This window comes from Pieris brassicae, chromosome 5 (genome assembly GCF_905147105.1).
Source record: "Pieris brassicae chromosome 5, ilPieBrab1.1, whole genome shotgun sequence".
Lineage (NCBI taxonomy): Eukaryota > Metazoa > Arthropoda > Insecta > Lepidoptera > Pieridae > Pieris > Pieris brassicae.
In genome coordinates, this window is record NC_059669.1 from 13,189,294 (window position 1) to 13,208,884 (window position 19,591).

General features: G+C 32.7%; 3 protein-coding genes across 3 annotated transcripts; 1 reads left to right on the top strand and 2 right to left on the bottom strand.

Moving 5' to 3' along the window:
* Positions 1-1,500: 1,500 nt before the first annotated feature.
* LOC123709877 (sarcoplasmic calcium-binding protein) lies at positions 1,501-12,666 on the bottom strand. Its single transcript, XM_045661468.1, has 6 exons — positions 12,485-12,666; positions 8,004-8,201; positions 7,426-7,587; positions 6,891-7,031; positions 6,398-6,517; positions 1,501-1,764 (listed from the first exon to the last, which is right to left on the bottom strand). The coding sequence occupies exons 1-6, from the start codon at positions 12,581-12,583 to the stop codon at positions 1,654-1,656; spliced, it is 831 nt and encodes a 276-aa protein (XP_045517424.1). The 5' UTR covers positions 12,584-12,666; the 3' UTR covers positions 1,501-1,653.
* Positions 2,172-5,424, top strand: LOC123709876. Its single transcript, XM_045661467.1, has 4 exons — positions 2,172-2,328; positions 2,597-2,717; positions 3,056-4,084; positions 4,361-5,424. The coding sequence occupies exons 2-4, from the start codon at positions 2,604-2,606 to the stop codon at positions 4,475-4,477; spliced, it is 1,260 nt and encodes a 419-aa protein (XP_045517423.1). The 5' UTR covers positions 2,172-2,328; positions 2,597-2,603; the 3' UTR covers positions 4,478-5,424.
* Positions 12,667-16,819: 4,153 nt separating the features above from the next.
* LOC123710294 (vacuolar protein sorting-associated protein 29) lies at positions 16,820-19,552 on the bottom strand. The gene is made up of 4 exons (XM_045662099.1): positions 19,330-19,552; positions 18,988-19,179; positions 18,575-18,810; positions 16,820-17,876 (listed from the first exon to the last, which is right to left on the bottom strand). The coding sequence occupies exons 1-4, from the start codon at positions 19,330-19,332 to the stop codon at positions 17,759-17,761; spliced, it is 549 nt and encodes a 182-aa protein (XP_045518055.1). The 5' UTR covers positions 19,333-19,552; the 3' UTR covers positions 16,820-17,758.
* Positions 19,553-19,591: the final 39 nt, after the last annotated feature.

Sequence of the window (19,591 nt, forward strand, 5' to 3'; positions counted from 1 at the left end):
TTATAGATACCGGCAAACATCTTGAACAAATGTCCTTGCCATTGAAGCGATTTTTAGGTATCACGTGACACGTGAGTGACGTGTCGATCGCATGATTGGTAAATCAGTTGACGTTTGTGTCCCGCGCTGTGTACGGTGCGCAAACTTTCCCCCACTCCCTTGTTTAATGCTCAAGAAGTTTGCCGGTATCTGTAGATGTCCATTGCGCTCTGTTTGTCCCGCATAAGCAATACCGATCCCCTCTGACGCAACACCATTATAAAAGAAACCGGACAATAGATACCAACAGATTTGCTCACTCCAGTGAGCAAATCTGTTGGTATGTCAGGAGGGAACCTGCCATTCAGGCGATTGACCAACCCGCGAAGGCCCAAGCTCAGGTTCGATTCTACGGGACAAGCACTTGCACTAGTCGCGGGAAAACAGCCCCAGCTGAGCTGTAAAGGTCTTTAAGGCCATAAAATCAAAAATGTTTCTTGTGTCTCAAATTTCACATTAAATACATGAGTTGAAACAGCCCCCGTAAGTATTCGGAGATTGATTGAGACGGTTGTTAGAAAAGAATACAAAACAAAACCCTGCCAAGAAGCAAAGCCGGTAAAAAATTATTATACTTATTCTATGCATGCGTGTATGTGCACATGTGTGTATGCTGTGTGTGTGCCTGTTGTTCATTATATAATTACGTTTAAATCTACTTTTTTTTAATATGACGGGCAAACCGATGGAAGGCTCACCTGATGATAAGTACTGCCGCTCATGGACACTCACATAGCCAGAAGGCTCGCAAGTACGTTGACGAACTTTTAAGAACTGGTACGCTTATCTTAAAGGTTTATCTTATGTTCAATTGGTTCGGAGATGCAGGCAGTGGTGATACGCGGCCGAAACTGCCTTAAAACACTCAGTTGTGGAACGACGGACATCGAGGTGATACCTATGGTATTATGGAATTTCGTATGCTGCCTAGACAACCGATGATGAAACTCGTTTGCAGTTATTAATCCGAACATTCTCCATAGTCAATGCGGCAGAATGAACTTGCCAGTTGAGTTCGTCACCGCATTTCAGGCATCAGCCTATCCACGTGTCGTAACTCTCATATTCTTACTTCTATTCCATACTTTTCGATCCCAGAACACCAATATATTTAAAAGATAACTTCAATTTTCTTGGCTCCAATTACAATATAACCCTTAGTTTCTCTCATTGCCGGTCACTACTCCCTTCACATAGATCTAACTTTTCCAACATCTCCTTAATCCTCACTGCTATACGAATATGGAATACTCTAATCTTACCAGTGCAGACCTCGCAGAGTAACTTTACGCTTAAGAAATATTTAACAATATTGTATCGATAAATCATTTTTTTATGTAATTTATTCTTAAGTAGGTAACTTAAAGTCTTTTAATTCAAATGTTTTACATTGTTATTGTGATGTAAATAAATTTTTATTATTATTTAATGTAGGGTAATTAAATAAAATACCATTTTTATTTTATACTTTATTGATTCACATTTTATATCTGTTAAACAATTATGATTGAATAACCCTGAATTGTATTTAACATTGTCAGTATAATGTGCGAAAATTGATAAAGGATTAAAAACTTAATGTAAAGCCTCTTTAAATTTTTATTAATAATAAACTTAAACATCGATCAAAGGCCCCCAAAACATTTTTGAGACACGACTTTCGTCTTCAGTACAAAAGAAGTCTTTTCCAAGATTCACGAATTCTTTAAGTGACAGTTTTCCATCCTGAAACAAATATTTCAAGTTAAATTAATATTCATCCAGATACCATATAGTATACACGTAATCTTTATAAAATAATGATAAAATCAGAAAATTCTCGCATTATCTAACCCACTTTTATAACAGCTTTAAATTCAATTATTGTTTATGGCTTTTATTTTTGCTAACTGAGCACAAGGTACTTCGCTAGTGTCGTGTAGGTGGAGAAGGCACAAAGGAGATTGATCGGTGAAAATAATAATTAGGTTAATTTTGAATATGCACCTATAACAACTATAAGAACTGACGGACTATGGAGCTGTCAAGTCTAAGTAGATAACGTCATAATATGAATTTTGAGTTCACTGTCAAAACGTGGCCACTAATGACTCGATAATCTGAAGTAAACTGTCAGATGTTATAAACGAAATACGAAACTATTTTCAGACGTGCGATTTGAGGGAAGTTTAAAAGTTGTTATAAATAAAAAAAACTTAATAAATATTTACAATCAAAAATATAGTTAATACATACCTAAAGTACATTATATTTGAGGGGCTAAAACCGCAAAACTAAATTTGTTAAGTTGTAAGTATTCAAATCATTTATTGTACACACTATGATAATATGATATCTAATAATTATTTTTGAACTACTTTTATTATATTGATAATAAGAACTTTATTCCATTATGACAACCTGTAATTTCATAAATGCCAATAAGACGTTTTTAAATCGATTGTTGGTTTTGAAAATATTTCAATTCTTCTTTAAAATTATTTTAAATTAAGTTTAAAACTTACTTATTTAGAACGTTAATTTTTAATTATGTAAATAAATATTTTAATAATTTCAGTGTATCCATGGCATCAGAAAGCAAAACTTTGACACAATTATCAGTATTGTTAACTAATGAAGAAGTAAATAATGCACTAAGAAAATGGTTTAGGGAACCCACGGAGTTTACTCATTGGGAGGTAATTATTTCTAATTTAAACCATCATTCAAATTCAACGACATCAAAATCCATTGTCTTTAAAAAAAAATTGGAAAACTAATGTTTTTATTATTTGTGTAAAATGGGATTATATTTATGTATTTATTTATACATTATCAGAAATTTAGAGGAGGCATTTGTCAAAAGACAAGCTGTAAACAAATAAATGACTTTTTGCCAATAGATAATAAGTATTTATAGGGACTAAATATTATTTTACTTTAGATTAGCATGTAGCTAATTAAAGGCTTTTTATTTGCACATGCTTGCTTGATAGGGCTAACTTCTACTTGTGACAAGTATTAATAATGTTTTCAGCATGTCGGAGAAATGGGAAAAGGTGATTCATATCTAAGTGATGTATTTAGGATCAAAATACATGGAAATTCAGATGGCAACTCAAGACATGTACAACTTATTGTTAAGACAATCCCAAAAAATATATGCAGACGTCTTACATTCCGTTCCCATGACTTCTTCAGAAATGAAATCAATTTTTACCTAAATGTATTACCAGTTTTACTAAAATTCCAGTCTGATAAACAAGTGACTGAACCGTATGAAAATTACACAAATATATTTCTAGCTCTCACAGATGGAATACATGATGTTATCTGTTTAGAAGATGTATCTTTGCAGAATTATGGCAACCCAATACGACAAGAAGGCATTGATTATGAGCATTTCCAATTAACAGTTAAAGTGCTTGCTAAATTCCATGCATTGTCTTTTGCCATGCATGATCAAAAACCTGAAGAATATGCCAAAATGAGTAATGTATTAACTGAGGTATATTATGATCCTAAATATTGGGTTTGGTATGAAAAATTCTGGAAACGTCTTTGCATTACAGCTATAGATGCAGTTGAGAGGGAATATCCAAACACTGTTTATGTTGACAAAGTTAAAGAATTTGCTATACCAAAGCGATATCAAGATATGATTAAAGCGGTACAAGACAAAACAAATAGTGTCATATCACACGGTGACTGCTGGACAGTTAATTTCTTGTATAAATATGAAAATAAGCAACCGGTTGATGCAAAAATGATAGATTTTCAACTAACAAGGTGTGCTAGCCCAGTTTTGGACCTATCATTTGCTATATACGCCTGTACTGACCAAAATTTAAGGGCAACACACTATGATGCCTTATTAAAAGAATATTATGAAGTATTATCAAGACAAATAAGTGAAATGGGAAGTGATCCAAATAAAGTCTATCCTTGGAGCAAGTTTATGGAAGAAGTAAAGAAGTATTCATATTTTGGACTGGCGTTTAGTTTTGAGTCCACACCATTTATAATTCTGGAACCCGAAGATGCTTTCAAAATGGATGTTGTCATGGTAAATATTATTTAATTTATCAAACTAATTTTAAAATAATATAGCAAGAAATTACAACACATTGCTTCTATCTTCCCTAGCTTACCAACCAGTCTTACAAACTTTCATAAATTATATAAAGCTAATCTTTAAACATTACTTTTTGTTGTTAAACCTAAAATAAAATTAAACTTTAATTTTACCAGTTAAGTTTTGCAAGTTAAATTATGTAGAGACTTATAAAAAATAGATTTATTCCCAGAAAACCATAAAACTTTATTCTTTATATTGAACCAGGGTGATCAGAAAAGGAACATTGAAGAATTTTGGCCTGTTACTCCAATTAAGACAAAGGCCGGTAGACTGAGAGAAGCTAACAACATTGTCCACTGCGTTGATAGAGGTTTTATATAATTGATATAATCCTAAAGGTTTCACTTACGTACTACTTATGATGCATTATAAAATATTAGTATAGGTCCAATGCATTTTAGGAAAATAATTATAAACTGAAACTGAACCATAATAATATTTCAATTATGACAACACTATGTATGCTTGTGTTTTTGATAAATTTAACTATAACAAAAACAAGTAGTTCCTGTGATAAATTATAAATTTTTAATGTCTCCAACATTCAAAGTAAAGGTTAAAACATAAATTAAGGTATATTTATGAATTAGGTTTTTTTAAGAAATGAAAATGACAATTAGTATTTTTACCATAGCATATAAATTCACTAGAATGAGATTGACATTGTGATTATCGACACTAAGTGTAATAAGAAATCTTAGCCATTTGTTGTTAAGGTCTTTTTTAAATATTTTATCGTTTTTATATTAGTTATTTAGAAATAGTATAGAAAAATATTCAATAGGAATTAAAATGAACTTTTCTTGACAGTATATACCCTTAATAAATATTACCCATTATATAAAATTTATATATGTTTTTTGTTATTAGTAAATAAAATATACTTTACGTATTATATAATTTTATATACGAATAAGAAATCTTTCAGAGACTGATACTTGGAGAATACTAAAACTTGTCCTACAATTAACAAATCACCCTTATGTACATGATGGCTTTTTATATATTGCTCTATCTCTCTCTCTCTCTCATCTTTAGGCTCGTACGGTAACAGACGAGATTTAGCACTTATAGCATACGGAGGTTTCTACTCAAAATCTTTTTGTCTAAACCACCCAATCTCAAGTCAAATTAACCATTATTTAATTTTAAAAATTATGTATCGCAAGATTTATGTATTTTCTCCTGAAATAAAGAAAGATTGTTATTATTTTACTCAATCAAAATCACTACAAGCTGTTTACTAATAAAGAAAGACCTTTTATGTGGTTTTGTTGTTTTCTATCCATAGATACAACTGCCTTTCTGTATAATAATTTGCTATATTTTTTAAAAAAAAATTTTTTCTGGTTTACGTACATTTTAATGTTTTTGAAGTAGCAATGTATGAATAATAACCTGTGGTTTAATATAATAATGCGTAATGGACACATTACAAATTATCTTATTTGATTAGAACTGCCTACAGTAAGGTTAAATTTGGCGTAAACACGACGACGTTTCTAATAAATAATTCTTTCGGGTTAGTATCATAGACTGATCATCTAATCTGACCTATTGGTTGGTCACGTATTAGTTTTTGTTAATATATATGAATTTCCCTTTATAGATTATAGACTCTTGTGGTGCGAGACCTTATTTCTTACAAATATATATATATATATATTAGGAATTATTATTCCTATTCTATATTTATAAGCATGTGGGGGGCCCGTCATCACGCCTCCGCTACACTCTTGTTGCAGTGAGACGCATTTCACTATCTTACTGCAGAAACGTTCCAGTTGCGATCTGAAGCTTCTTAATATTTCGGGTAAATGCTCGGTTGTTACCTTTATTCGGTTTGTTGATCCTACGTGTTATGTTTAAAGAAGTTTATTCCCATTAAAACATACATGTCTCTATGATACAAGAATATATTAAAAACTTAAAAAGCAAAATATATCACGCCACTATCGTATGCTGTTATTACATTCGACTTAACCAACAAACTTTTCAGGCGTATTCGAAATTGTTCCACTGCTCCTATTTCCAGTATTTAAGGAGACACGCTGTTTTAAAGTTACAAGTTTCAAAATAGATTATATTTAATTGATAATATATGATTAGGTTAAATGTATATGTAAAACAACAATCTTACAGTCACTATAGATGCAAGAACTTAGGCCCGGTTCATATACCAAATGTTTTACTACTAGATATAATTCCATACAATTTGTGTAAATAAAAAAAATTACGTACCCCATTCGTATCGATGACAGCGAAGGCGACGGCCGCGCGTTCATTGCTCAGGCCAAGACATTGGAAGAACAATTTGAACTCGTGTACAGATATGTACCCAGATCGATCCTTGTCGACCGCCTACAAGAATAAAATCAAACATTTATTTCCGAGTCGATGAAACGATTGTGCGCTCCGTTTGATATCGTCAACAACAGTTGGTCCAACCACAATCGAACATAACAGAGATTGCGTCGTTGGAGCTCTGTTTCACATTCCACCATGTTTTTGATACGGGATTCGTTCCCGTGGTACGTTAATAGCCTAGGTACTTGAACTTCTATTTATGACCGATTAACACTTAAATAAATATATTTAAAAAAAGTGTGTCATCCTCAATGCTGGTGGCCTATGAAGAAAATTCATCACACACGTATAAATAAACAGATACCAGAGAGTTACTTTTAAATTATTCTTTAGTATAAATACGACACATATCAGCATTTGTCCTTACCTTAAAAAGATAGGGCAACCACCGATGTGCGCGCTTCTTGAGCGTTTTGTCATTGAGAACGTGATGCATATCTTCTAAATACTGCTCCACCGTCACATAGTTGTAAGGGTCAATTGCTCCCCATTGCTCCTCCCACGTCAACTGCAATAAAATTAATTCAGACGTTATACTTTGAAAACATTCCCTCTTGTTGTAATTTACAACCAGTACAGCAATTTATCTCCCTAAATTTTCGTGTAATTTTTTAGGTGTTAATTTATTATGTACGTATTGTTCTAAAAGTGAACTGCTTAACATATTTTGTGCTATTTTGTAAATATTTTTATGAACGAAAAGGACAAAACATTAGTACTATTATAACATACTTTACGACTCAAGAGAACTCAGCTCTCAACTCGTCAGCAATACAATATAATCTGTAAATTATGTAATACGCACTCGCAATATGAACACAAACGTAAATTAATTAAAAATAATGTATGATTCCACATATTAATTATCCTGATATAGTAATCTAGTTATAAAATAATCGAACCTTAATTATATCTGTGAATTCCTTCGCCTGCTTATCATCTAAGTGACCGAGCGACTTGAATCGCTCCGAAAACAGAAGGAAGTCATTGCATGAGATAAGTCCGTCTTTGTCTATGTCTAGAATGTTGTGAACTGTACGCATCTTGCGGCGCCAAAATTCTGACTGCAACAGAAAATTAATTCAATTACGAACACAGTTAACAGTTCCAAAATTTGTATTATTATTATTTGAGAATAATATCAACATCATTCGAAAATATAAATCGGCTTACGCCAAACGATTTGTAAACGGAATTACTATGAAAATCAATGAAACTTTCAAAAAGGAATTTATAGAAAGAGCGACATATCAAAATATGTACCAAGAAAACTCTGTACATAGGCGTCGCTATTATCAAGTAAAGGGTTATTTAAATTATAAGTACTTGGAACTGAAATGCATCATTTTGAATCTGAAATGTCATTTGCTTTGAAATTTTGGTCGTTCTTAAACATGTCTAGAAACTTGATTATGTGATTATCAAGAAGATCGCTTGATACAATGTTAAACAAATTATTTTAATAAAACGAGATAATCACCCTATCGTATCCCTTGCACTCAGTATCGGAGTCTGAGTCGCTATCGCTGTCCTGTTTCCTTCTATCCTCTTCAGGTCTGCCATGTTGCTTACTGTAGCTTCGAAGACCTCTTATACGCTCAGCATCAAGATCCTTCGCGTCTTGGAATGTTTGCAAGTAGCACACCGTTCCATTGCAGGTGGCTTGAGTGTGAAGTGGCTGTGGGCGGGAACGAAAAAAATAAATAAATATTTACGTTATATGTGTTTTTGTAAACATTTATAGCCATGTGATTATGGATGTAAAAGCCTGATGGCTTGAAGGAAGTATTTATTAGAAATAGCCAGAATCTATTTGATTTTTTACCGCAGTTGGGTGGTAATGTGCCACCGTTTGTACTGATATAATACGTATGCATTAGTACTAATTTAGTTTTTCACATTATGAAAGAACCTATGGCTATGTACTAATTTTTTTCATGTGCGCTTAAACCGCTGCTATTAGAATTAAATATCTACATGTATAGGTGTACTACCTCGTTATTTCATATAAAAAGTTATAAACTGATGCCATTCACAGAGGATGTAGCAACCCTGGATTTTATCATTTCCAGGTTCTTGACAACTCCATCCCATCGACGCAGCCTCGACCAACCGGGTTTTCTTTTATCACCGGGTTGTGAGTTCAATAAGGACCTTGGGGTTTTTTCGCCCGCCGGTTCACATGTCCCAACCACTTGAGCCTGTTGCACTTTATCAATTGGACGATGTTGGCGTCGATTGGATTTTAATTATAAACATTTAGCAAGAAAGACACCTACCTAATGAAAAGTAGTTCCAAGGTTTTCTTGCATTAAAAAGTCGATCTATTCATAACGCTATTATGAAATGATTTTCTCAACATAGGCGTAAATATTACATAACTGTCTTATGGGTATCATATGAGATATTCAAATAATCTGACAAAAAAAATGTATAATGTCAGATTTTAATATGTTTCTTGTGTTATTTACCTGTTAGACAGCATTAGCAGAATGTTTGTAGTGTTTTACGTCAACTTTAGATGCTCACTTGAGTATTTTTAACAGAATGAACTTTAAAAGACATTCTAAACTATTTTTAATTTATACTCTCCCACGCGTCGATAAATTGTCAATGAGATTCTAATCATAGGGTTCTTACGACCTATAGTTAAATACTTCACTTCATGGATCGAACTAATATAATTAGTATTTAAATAAATTTTACTTTTAAACTTTTCGATTTCCATTGTACCATTTTTCTTTTAACACATGTAAGAACCCGTGTGTGAATTAATAAAAAATAACAATTATATTAACGCATTATTGTAGACATGTAAAATATTGTCAGAACCTAATAATATATACCAAATAATATTGTGTCGCAGGGTTACTTACACTTACTTGTTGCACCGAAGGCCGTAGGGTTCTTGCGTAACACGGCCATTAACCTTATTAGACATAAGCGTGGATGTAACCCAAGCCACTATTACAAAATATTGACTACAATTTTCGACTTTAGAAAATCCCAAATTAAAATTACTATTATGTGACATAAATCTGTCTGTATAAAAGTTTTATACCTAAAAAAGTGATGTAATATAAATTGAAATATAAAATTCATTTTTAATTATTATTATTAGTATGTAGTAAGAATATTGTAAATATTATGTTGCATGTTATTAAATATTATAATTTGATAAGGTCAGTTAATATAAATTAACAATGTCCTAGAATTGTCATATTGCGATTTCACATTATATACAGTCAAACTATACAAATGAATAAGCCTCAAATAACTAAATACGATGTATCGCAACCAATTCATTCAATTTAAAATCTGTGTAGAGACAGGTTGACCTGAATTTTGCAAATTATCCTTTAACATTTTAAATTGGTTTATTATGATAGAAATTGGTAACAATTTGGGGTCGTGATATGAAGATCCATCCATCCTGTTGCAATGCAATTTGCTTCATAAGAAACAATAGGTCTTTATCACCACAATATAAGATATTACTTAAAAATATAAAATTATTGACTGTTCGACCTTCGCATATAAGAATTATACGACAAAACAAATCCATTGATTCTACGCGCGTGTTTGAACGCAAGGTCATTTGAAGTAAATAAACAAAAACATACCGTTAATGTATCGACTTAATTTCTGTCATTCCGGAAATTTAACATTGTATGTGTAAAGATAAATTGTACGGTGGAGACAAATGAGTTGTTCCTTCGGGAGGTCTGTATTAACAAGTCATCGAAAGTGCGCGATGCGTTTTAGGGCTTTTATTGCACAACATTTATATTTATCTGGAATCTATACCAAGAAGTCAATCTAATTTAGTACCTAACTTACATCACAAAAAAATACGATTTGTTTGTAGTTAGAGTCTTTGTTGTTGCCTAAAAATGTCTCTATAACCTCTTTAAAGGCAATCAACCTTTCTCTTTGAGGATCGATCATGGTTGCTATGAATTGTGGATCAGCCATAAGTCGTCTTACTAAAACACCTTCCTTCATCAATCCCAGCTTAATGTGAAGCGGCGGTAGAAGAACTATATCAGGAGGCACCAAAGTTGTGCTGCATGATGTTGTTTTCGCCAACTTTAAGCTCTCTCGGAGGCCAACACTTTTTCGTTCAGTGATTTGCTCGGTCTCTGCTATCCCATAATCAATCAAAATCAAAAACAAGGGGATTGGGTAAACCTAGATTGTTGTCCAAGCAACATGCCCAAGATTTTGAAATCAACGCACACTTGGGAACCGTGGTTTTTATATTTTAATTTGCAAAAAACCGATTCCATGTTCTTTTTCTTGAGGTGTACGGAATTCCGTACGCCTCCGTACACTTCCGTACACCGTCGGTAATTACCGACGAGAATGGAAATCATAGAAACCGCCATTGTGATTCAGAACTGATTTAAGGCTGCTGTTTGACTATAAGTTAAGTTATTTTATAACTCCTTTTTCATAAAAATTTGCGTTTTTCTTAAATAACCTGAAGTTCTAGATTTTTTGAGTATTTCTTAGTTTTCAGAACACCTTAACATATAGAAATCATTTGAAAACATCCAGACAGTATTTTTGTTCCAGACCTGTGTAATATAAGATTTCATTCTAAATTTAATTGATGATATAAATCAATGGCGCTACAACCTTTTAGGTCTGGGCCTCAGATTTCTGTATCTGTCTCATGACCGTTTGTGAATTGAATAGGCAAGTAGGTGATCAGCCTTCTGTGCCTGACACACACCGTCGACTTTTTGGGTCTAAAGCAAGCCGGTTTCCTCACGATGTTTTCCTTCACCGTTCGAGCTAATGTTAAATGCGCACATAGAAAGAAAATCCATTGGTGCACAGCCGGGGATCGAACCTACGACCTCAGAGATGAGAGTCACAGATACCCATAACGCTGAGATTCGATTCCCATCGAAACAATAATAATGCGGATAACTGATTTCGGTGTCAGTCTTTGAAACATGACATATACCTAACAATATAAACCTTGCCTATGAATCAAAACGGTTAATAATCTACACAAGACATATTTGTCTATTGTATAAAACATTATTATTTATTACAATAGATAATATTATAAAACTCATTTTGTTTATTTGTTTACTTGTCTCGTAACCTATTTTTAATCATATTTACAAACAAAAACATGTAACTTTGCCACAACACTACTTAAAGTATGAACAGTAGAAACTACTTTACTGTGCATACAAAAATCATAATAACCTTTGATAAGAGGTTATCGGCGAAAAAAAATTAATTGTTAATGGCCAAAGGTTAATAACCTGGATTCTAAATATCTACCAATGTCCTTATTTGTCCCGATTTTACAAAACAATATTTTGTGATAGACAAAGCTAACCGTTTATACCTAGAGATTTAAGTTGTTTTTTTAAACAAATAATGTAATTACCACATTCACGAATAGGTTTGCTCACTAAGAAAGCGCTGGATGTCGCCACTTATTTTAAGGTATTAAAAAATCTATAACTATACAATTTAAGTTAAAACAGATATCAACATTATACAATACTTATTGTTTGTTTTAAACGTAAACGTAGACACAATAAGACTTGAAAGAAAGTTCGATAAGGAAGTTAACCTTGAAACTAAAAATATCTTTAACCCTACGCATCTTTTTGCTTCAGGCACAAGGCTACATATAGGGCTGTTGTGGTTACAAATAATGTTTATTGACTATTTACTAACTCTACGATTCTAGGTACAACATGGAAATCCTTCTTATTCATTAAAATGTCAATTTAGAATGATTGCCTAGTTAGAAGAATTCTTGGTTATTGGCTAAGTTTAATTACTGACGCATAAGATTTTTTATGAATACTTTCAATTAAAATAATATCTGACAACTAGCTATGAAAGTTTTGGTAGGAAAGTAATTTCTAACGAAGTCCAGCAAAGCACAATAAAAAAATATGATAATCATTTACATAGGTCATTTACCTTGTTACGACTAGATGCACTTGTAGTTAAAACAGCAGCAGCTCGTTCCAAATTTGAAATGCCAATTCGAAACCCAAGTCTTGATATGAGTACAGCCATTGCAACACAAAACACTGTTAAATAAGATAAAATTTAACACAAGTAAGTACTGGCACCCTCCTCGTACTAGAGTCGTTACACGTTTGAAAATCGTATGTGCAGTCGAGTGGTTTTATTTAATAGACCTTTGTGCGAGAGGGACGGGTACACTATCCATGCGCATAGGCAGATACCATATGCATAGCCGTAGACATGGTTATGAATAGCAGGTAGAGCGTGTAACATTTTGCTAGAATTTCTTTCTATAATGTCGCGCTTGTATATATAGAATATATTTTTTTTTTAAAGTTGTAACCGATTATATGAATTTCATATATCCTTTGAAGCATTTATAACCACAATAAAATAGGACCGATTTCAAAAATTATCATACCATTAGAATGCTAAATTTTCTGTAAGTATCATATACTATATTTCTTTCCAAAATATAAATAAATAAACAGCTGTTCAAAGCCGCGACAAGCCGGTAGTATTATATAAGAGGCAACTGCGTGTACATTATCACTATGCCATCGCATAAAAAACCATAACAAACAAACTCAGTTCTCATTTTAATATTGTTGCTCAGGGTTGCACTCCCCGCAAAGTTTGAAAAAAACCTGTCTAGGAATCTGGAAAATATTGTTATAATTTAGTTCCTAAACCTAAAGAATAAAGCTCACTTTTAAATGCATCTTGCGATGCACCGGCCGCGACCATTTGTCGTATTTTAACTGGTTTACGTATTATAAACAAAACTAAGTCTTAAATAAATGTGTTTAAGGATTCTTTTTAAACAATTGAACAACAATTTCAGGCTAATTTTGATAGAAACAACTTTGATTAGTGATTACTATATTTTGGTATCGTCCATTCTGTCACGTAGACATTATTATGTGTAAGCAAATTAGAGTATCAATATAGGTTATATCATTAGATAGTTACAATTTACTAATCATCGATTCTGAACTTGTTTTGCCGTATTTACTAATTACTTAACATGTTAGAACGCACGTAGGCATTTTTTGTTTACAAAAAAAGTTATTTTTTTTGTTTACGACTAATGGCGCTACGCAGTTTGATACAATAACAAACTTAAAAACCAGTCTGAGCATTGTTCCGCTTTGTTTACCTGCCTTAAGAAGTACCTGCTTCCAGCTTTTATACCTAATAACTAGCATTATATATTATAAGGTACGCGTTATTATAAAAGTCAATATATTTTCACAAAGATTTCTTTTTAATCCGAGAAACATCATTTTTATAATACATAGGGCAAACGGACAGGGGGCATGAGGCCATTAACTTATGTAATTCGATTAAGATCGAAAGGTCGTCTTTTAGGAATTAGTACACTCATCTTGAAGGGCCCTAAGTCGATTTGGTTTAGGAATACTTTAATGGGTAGCTGGTTGCACATAGGAGTGGTGTGTGGCAAAAGTGCCTTGAAAAACGATCAGTTGTGGAACGACGGACGTCGAAGTGATATGGGTGGAATTTCCTAATCTGCCTCCTTGAAACTCAACTGCAGCTATTAGTACAATTTCTCCAAACACTCTCCATGATAAATGCGAATGTGTGTATATATATATACATAGAGAGAGAGTGTATAGATAATATATATAGTGACATAGCCCCTTTGAATGTTTGTAATTTAAATATAGTCACTACTCAATGGTTTGAATTTCAGTTAAGGCAACAAAAAACATGTCAAAAGAAGAAAATTTTGAAATTACTAATGCACGTTTGAGCAGATTTAGGGAAGCATTGGTGTATAGGATGCCATTTCTGTGTGACAACTCGACCCCTAACAATTTATACAGTAGTTTTTTTGGATCATTTATTAATGTATTCAAGAAAGTATTTACTCAAAAGACTTTATTGGTTTCTGAGAAAACAAGTTTTAGTGGCTGGGCAAATAAGGAGTTACACAGATAAGGGTTACAATTATATGAAATGTATGATGAAAAGCAAAAAAGCACTAGTGTGGAATTTAGGGAATATCTTCGTGCAAAATTGCTAAGTCACAATATTTATGCTCAAAAATAAAAAATCGCATGGCTAAAGTAAAAACTACCTGGAAAATAATAAGTGAAGAATCAGGTAAAACGTCTGACAAACGAACAAATTATATGTTAAAAGTTAAAGGGAAATTAATAAAATCGGACCCAGAGGATTTTACTTTTGAAGAGTTTTATACAAATGTACAACTCAATACGACCGAGTCCCTGGATCCTTCCTTCCTTCACCTGCCGCTGAGATCTCATTACAAGAAAAATGTCTACCTAAATGTAATATAAAATTCCAGTTTTAACATATAACTTTAATGATTTCGTTAAAACTTTTAATCTTATTAATTAAAAAATAAAGTAAAGATTATGAGGTATGTCAACGGCAAATTAAATTCAGTTATTGTAATAAATGTAATAAGTTCTAAATTGTCTGTAATTTTTAAAAGATGTATCGATTGAAAATTCTTACCGGACCAAATGAAATTAAATAAGATTACACCATTGTTCAAGACAGGTTTTGAAAAGATAATGCTAGACCAACTTTCTTTACATTTTTATAAAAATAAACTCTTGCATAATAAACAGTATGGTTTTCTTTGCTCCACAATCGATGCCGGTGTGAAGTTGATTTCGGGCATCTTTAATGCCTGGGAAGAATCATATGATGGAGTCGGCGTCGTTTGTGACCTGTCAAAAGCCTTTGACTGTGTCCATCCTGATATACTGGCTGGAAAGCTTCAACACTATGGCGTTGATGGCAAAGCTTCCAGCCTGTTGAAGGAAAGGAGCCAAAGAGTGCATGTCAATGGAGTCACCTCTCCGGATTCGCAGGTGTCAATCGGCGTCTCTCAAGGCTCGATTCTCGTGCTTTTCTTATTTCTGATAAACGACGTCCCATTCTTTGTCAACGGAGTTCATTAGACGGTATTGTTTGCTGATGACACTTCACTTCTATTTAAAGTGAATAGGAAAAACGTATTTTTAGACGATGTCAACAATTCTATCTCTCGTATAGTTAACTGGTTTAATGTAAATAACTTACTGCCTTATGAGAATCAAACAAAATGCATTAGATTTACAACTACTAGCGTAAAGCGACATATTGGTAACCTGAAAATTAAGAACAGTGAACTAAACTTTGTTGACAAAACTGTTTTTTAGGCATAATAATAGATAGTAAACTCCAGTGGGGCCTACACATAAGACTATCTATCTATCGAATAGGCTAAGAAAATCCGACAGTTTACTGATAAGGACACGGATAACATTGTGTATCATAGCTACTTACACAGCGTTATGTATGGTATTCTACTGTGGGGTGCTGCTGCAGAGGTTCAATTCATATTTGTGCTGCAGAAGCTGTTCGGGGTATTTGTTGTGTTAACCCAAGGAAGTCGGTACGGAATAAGTTTAAAGAATTAAATATTATGACATTATCTGGTCAATATATTCTTAAAGCTTTGTTGACTTTCATGTCATCATCAAATGGTGACTTTCACCAGTATAATACTCGAAACAGAACCAAATTGAGTGAACGACAAACCAGGTTCCAGAAGATAAACCACTCCTTTTATTTTATTCGTTTTTACAACAACCTCCCAAGCGAAATTAGAGAATTATCACTTAATAAATCCCTCTCTAAACGTAAATTAATAAATAAAACTTTTTTATAAATTTGACAAATATTTAAATGATCCTAAAAGTGGCGGAAAAGCCAGCTCTCAGTACCAGTTCGCAAGTCGAGGGCGTAGAGCGTAAATGTATATTTACAATTAATTTAACTTCTTTTCTAACTTGTTTACCTATATGAATAAAGTTATTTTGAGTTTGAGATTAGAGAACAAGGATTGGGCGATATTTGGACGTATCCGAGTGATCGCCTTTTTTAGGGATCGGATGTAAACGGGAGTACGCAGCACATCCACCATTGGCCATCAGGCTCGCTCGATTCGGCTAAGTGAATCCCACTCACCGCATGAAACGCGTGTACAACAGGTTGATCCCATTGCATCACTTCACGCCGGTTATCTGTGAGACAGTGGTACTGCCCCAGTCATGCCAGTCCATTTGGTAGAAGCCCGAAGGCAACAGTATGGCACTCCCACTAGGAAGGGACCACTTATTGCGCTCGGGAGATAACCTCACGGGTTATTTCACCAGTAGGCAATGGGGTTCTGCCCCGACGCCGAAAAAAATCCTGGTGATCATCTGGCCCTAATTGTATAATTGAAATAAAACCCACAAAATAAATAAACATATTTATTCATATGGAATATAAAAAGTATTTAGAAATCCTTCCTTATAAAACGGACCATGTGACCATGACATAGGTTTCATGTAATCTACATTGTATACGATCATACACTTGTGGTTGTTGTGGCAATAAACATATAATTTGCAAACTCGCTTTTATAGTAGCGTTATTTAATTTAATTTTAATTTTAAACAAAAAATGCCTTTGTTTATTACGAATTTATTTCATATAAGGTCCTTTGTAGTTTATTTGTACAGTACGTACCTGAGATCCAATTCCCCGCGCAACATAATTATTTCGGGTTAAAAGGCATGTTTAACGCATAAATCGTCAACAATTCTTAAGTTGGAGTATAATGTTGTGATATAATAATAAAAATTGATTTTACGAAGTAATCTCTTACGATTTTAGATTTTATCAAGAATACAATGAAATTATACTACAATTACCAACACCAACAGATTCTAAACATCACAAACTATTGTATTGCCATTATAATTATCAAGTCGTTTTAAATATAGATAAACATAAGTAACATAATATTTAAGTTGCTTCTAAAACTCAGAAGTTAACAATTCAATTTGTATTTGAGTGACGAAAGGAAACAATAAAAAGATATGAACTGATTTTTTAATATAGTTCTACGCGTGTAAGGTGAAGATGGCACGGTCGTTATAGACATTGTTCTACTTAAAGTGCATTTTTGCCCACATTTCACCTGTTACAAGATTATTATTTTATTCATGAACCTGCATATAATTATTTTTTATTTATTGCCATGTTGGTAACATGTCTAAACTTTTTCATATGAACTAGTCCAACCTTAAATAAAAATAATAATTCATATATCAGTAAATAAAATTTGATTACATTTGAATAAAGATTTCCATTTCTTAATCTATTATTCTTAAGATTACAAAATATAACTGTTTAAGCTTTCTTATATTCAATTCTTTCTACTTTCACTTCATCACCAAGCAGTTTATACACATATGTCACAACAGTCGAGCTAGTGATGTCCATTAACACAAATGATGGAGTGGCATTTCTGAAATAAAAATTATTTATTTATTGCAGTATTATCAAAAATATTTACAGAACATTCCGGCGTACAGACACTCCTTTAAGTGTCATGTAGACACTTGTGCCAGGAATCAGCTTTTCCTTAACTACAATATTTATTTATTACAAGCAAAAAGAAATAAAATATGTTTCTAACAAAAATATACATACAAAAGATACCTGCAGGTCGACAACTAGAAGACCTAGGTACGTAAGTACCACTTCAACATACGTGAAAGTGTGGACATGCAGTATACATTCAAAAAAGTCATATAAATAATAATAAACTAGCCCTTCAGTTATCTATTTACAAGTGTTTCTGCATGCTGTATACATATACTGTGTAGTGGAGTGTTTTGTTTTTAAAAGGAATATACATTGGAAATAATGTAATAAAACAAGATGAAACTCATTTTCAGCTTTTAAATAATATCTCAAATAAATTTAAAATAAAAGTAATAGCCTTACAAATCAAGATACAAGTAATTAAGTCAATTTTAAAAGTAACTTTATGTATGCATCATATAAAAAGTACAACACACAACATTTTTATATATATAAAAATATTATTCTAGTTTCAGATTATCAAAATTAGGGCTTTTCATTTAAAGAACAGATCATATTATAGAGACTACATACCAGACACTAGTATGCAATGTATGAGCATATATTATTTTTTTTTACCTGAACATAGGATTGTATGCACCAGTTGCTGAGCCAGGATTTATATAAAACTTATTTTCATGTTCATAGGCCTCAAACCGGTGGGTATGCCCTGAGATTAATATATCTACATCTAGCTGACGCTGTATTAAAGCTAAAGATTCTTCATCTCCCCATGGCACAACTTGATGACCATGAATAAGACCAATTCGGAACTGACCAACTGTTATAACTTTTTGCTCTGGATATGTGGTGTTCTGAAATAGTATTAGGATTATTAGAAAGTTACATTGCCTAATGCCCGTAGCTAAAAATTATAAACAAGTTATTGCAAACTAGCCTGTATGAATTATCATCCAGCCAATTTTTAAAACTAATCTGATGTAGAAAGTTTCACTAATCTCTAAAGGCCACAAAATATTTATTACACTTACCTCATCAAAATCTCCTCTAACAACATGTACATCACTGGCAAGTGTTTTCAAATAGTCATATGACTCTTTAGTACATAGATTACCAGTGCAGAGAATGTGTTGTATACGACCAGGCAACAACAGCTTCTTAAACTTGGCAGGTAAGCTACTGCAACGGTGTGGAATGTGCAAATCACCAAGGACTAATACCAACTGAAATGTTAGAGTTTATTTAAAAAGCTACATACAAAATGTAAATAGAAGAAAGATAATGTGCTTTCGGAACTGATTTAATTAAACTAGGCTTCAACTTCTACAAGATTAATGACAAACTTATTCGCGGATTAACACTTAATAGCTTACCATAATGTTTAATTAATTGCTCTAGATACTTTGTATGTAATACGTTCACAATTTGTGTTTAATGTAGTGCACACTGTCGAAATGAAATATACAATTAGTCTCTATAATTAAAATGGAATATGCGATAACTAAAAAAAACTCCCACAAAAATTATTTAATTATTTCGGTTTCCGGCTTCCGTCAAAAGTCGACTTATCACTTATGAGTTAGGACAGAGAGTTGTCTAAATTCTGACAGTAGACAAGTACTAAGAAAAGAAAAA

Excerpts from the sequence above, each read along its gene's own strand:
- LOC123709877 (XM_045661468.1), bottom strand. The coding sequence starts at position 12,583 with ATGGCTGTACTCATATCAAGACTTGGGTTTCGAATTGGCATTTCAAAT. Across the intron at positions 7,032-7,425 it reads AATTCACAGATATAATTAAG|TTGACGTGGGAGGAGCAATG; the intron begins GTTCGATTATTT and ends ATTTTATTGCAG. Across the intron at positions 1,765-6,397 it reads CTGTCATCGATACGAATGGG|GATGGAAAACTGTCACTTAA; the intron begins GTACGTAATTTT and ends TATTTGTTTCAG.
- LOC123709876 (XM_045661467.1), top strand. The coding sequence starts at position 2,604 with ATGGCATCAGAAAGCAAAACTTTGACACAATTATCAGTATTGTTAACT. Across the intron at positions 2,718-3,055 it reads CGGAGTTTACTCATTGGGAG|CATGTCGGAGAAATGGGAAA; the intron begins GTAATTATTTCT and ends TAATGTTTTCAG. Across the intron at positions 4,085-4,360 it reads TCAAAATGGATGTTGTCATG|GGTGATCAGAAAAGGAACAT; the intron begins GTAAATATTATT and ends ATATTGAACCAG.
- LOC123710294 (XM_045662099.1), bottom strand. Across the intron at positions 18,811-18,987 it reads TTAGAGGAGATTTTGATGAG|AACACCACATATCCAGAGCA; the intron begins GTAAGTGTAATA and ends ATACTATTTCAG. Across the intron at positions 17,877-18,574 it reads GCATACAATCCTATGTTCAG|AAATGCCACTCCATCATTTG; the intron begins GTAAAAAAAAAT and ends TTTTTATTTCAG.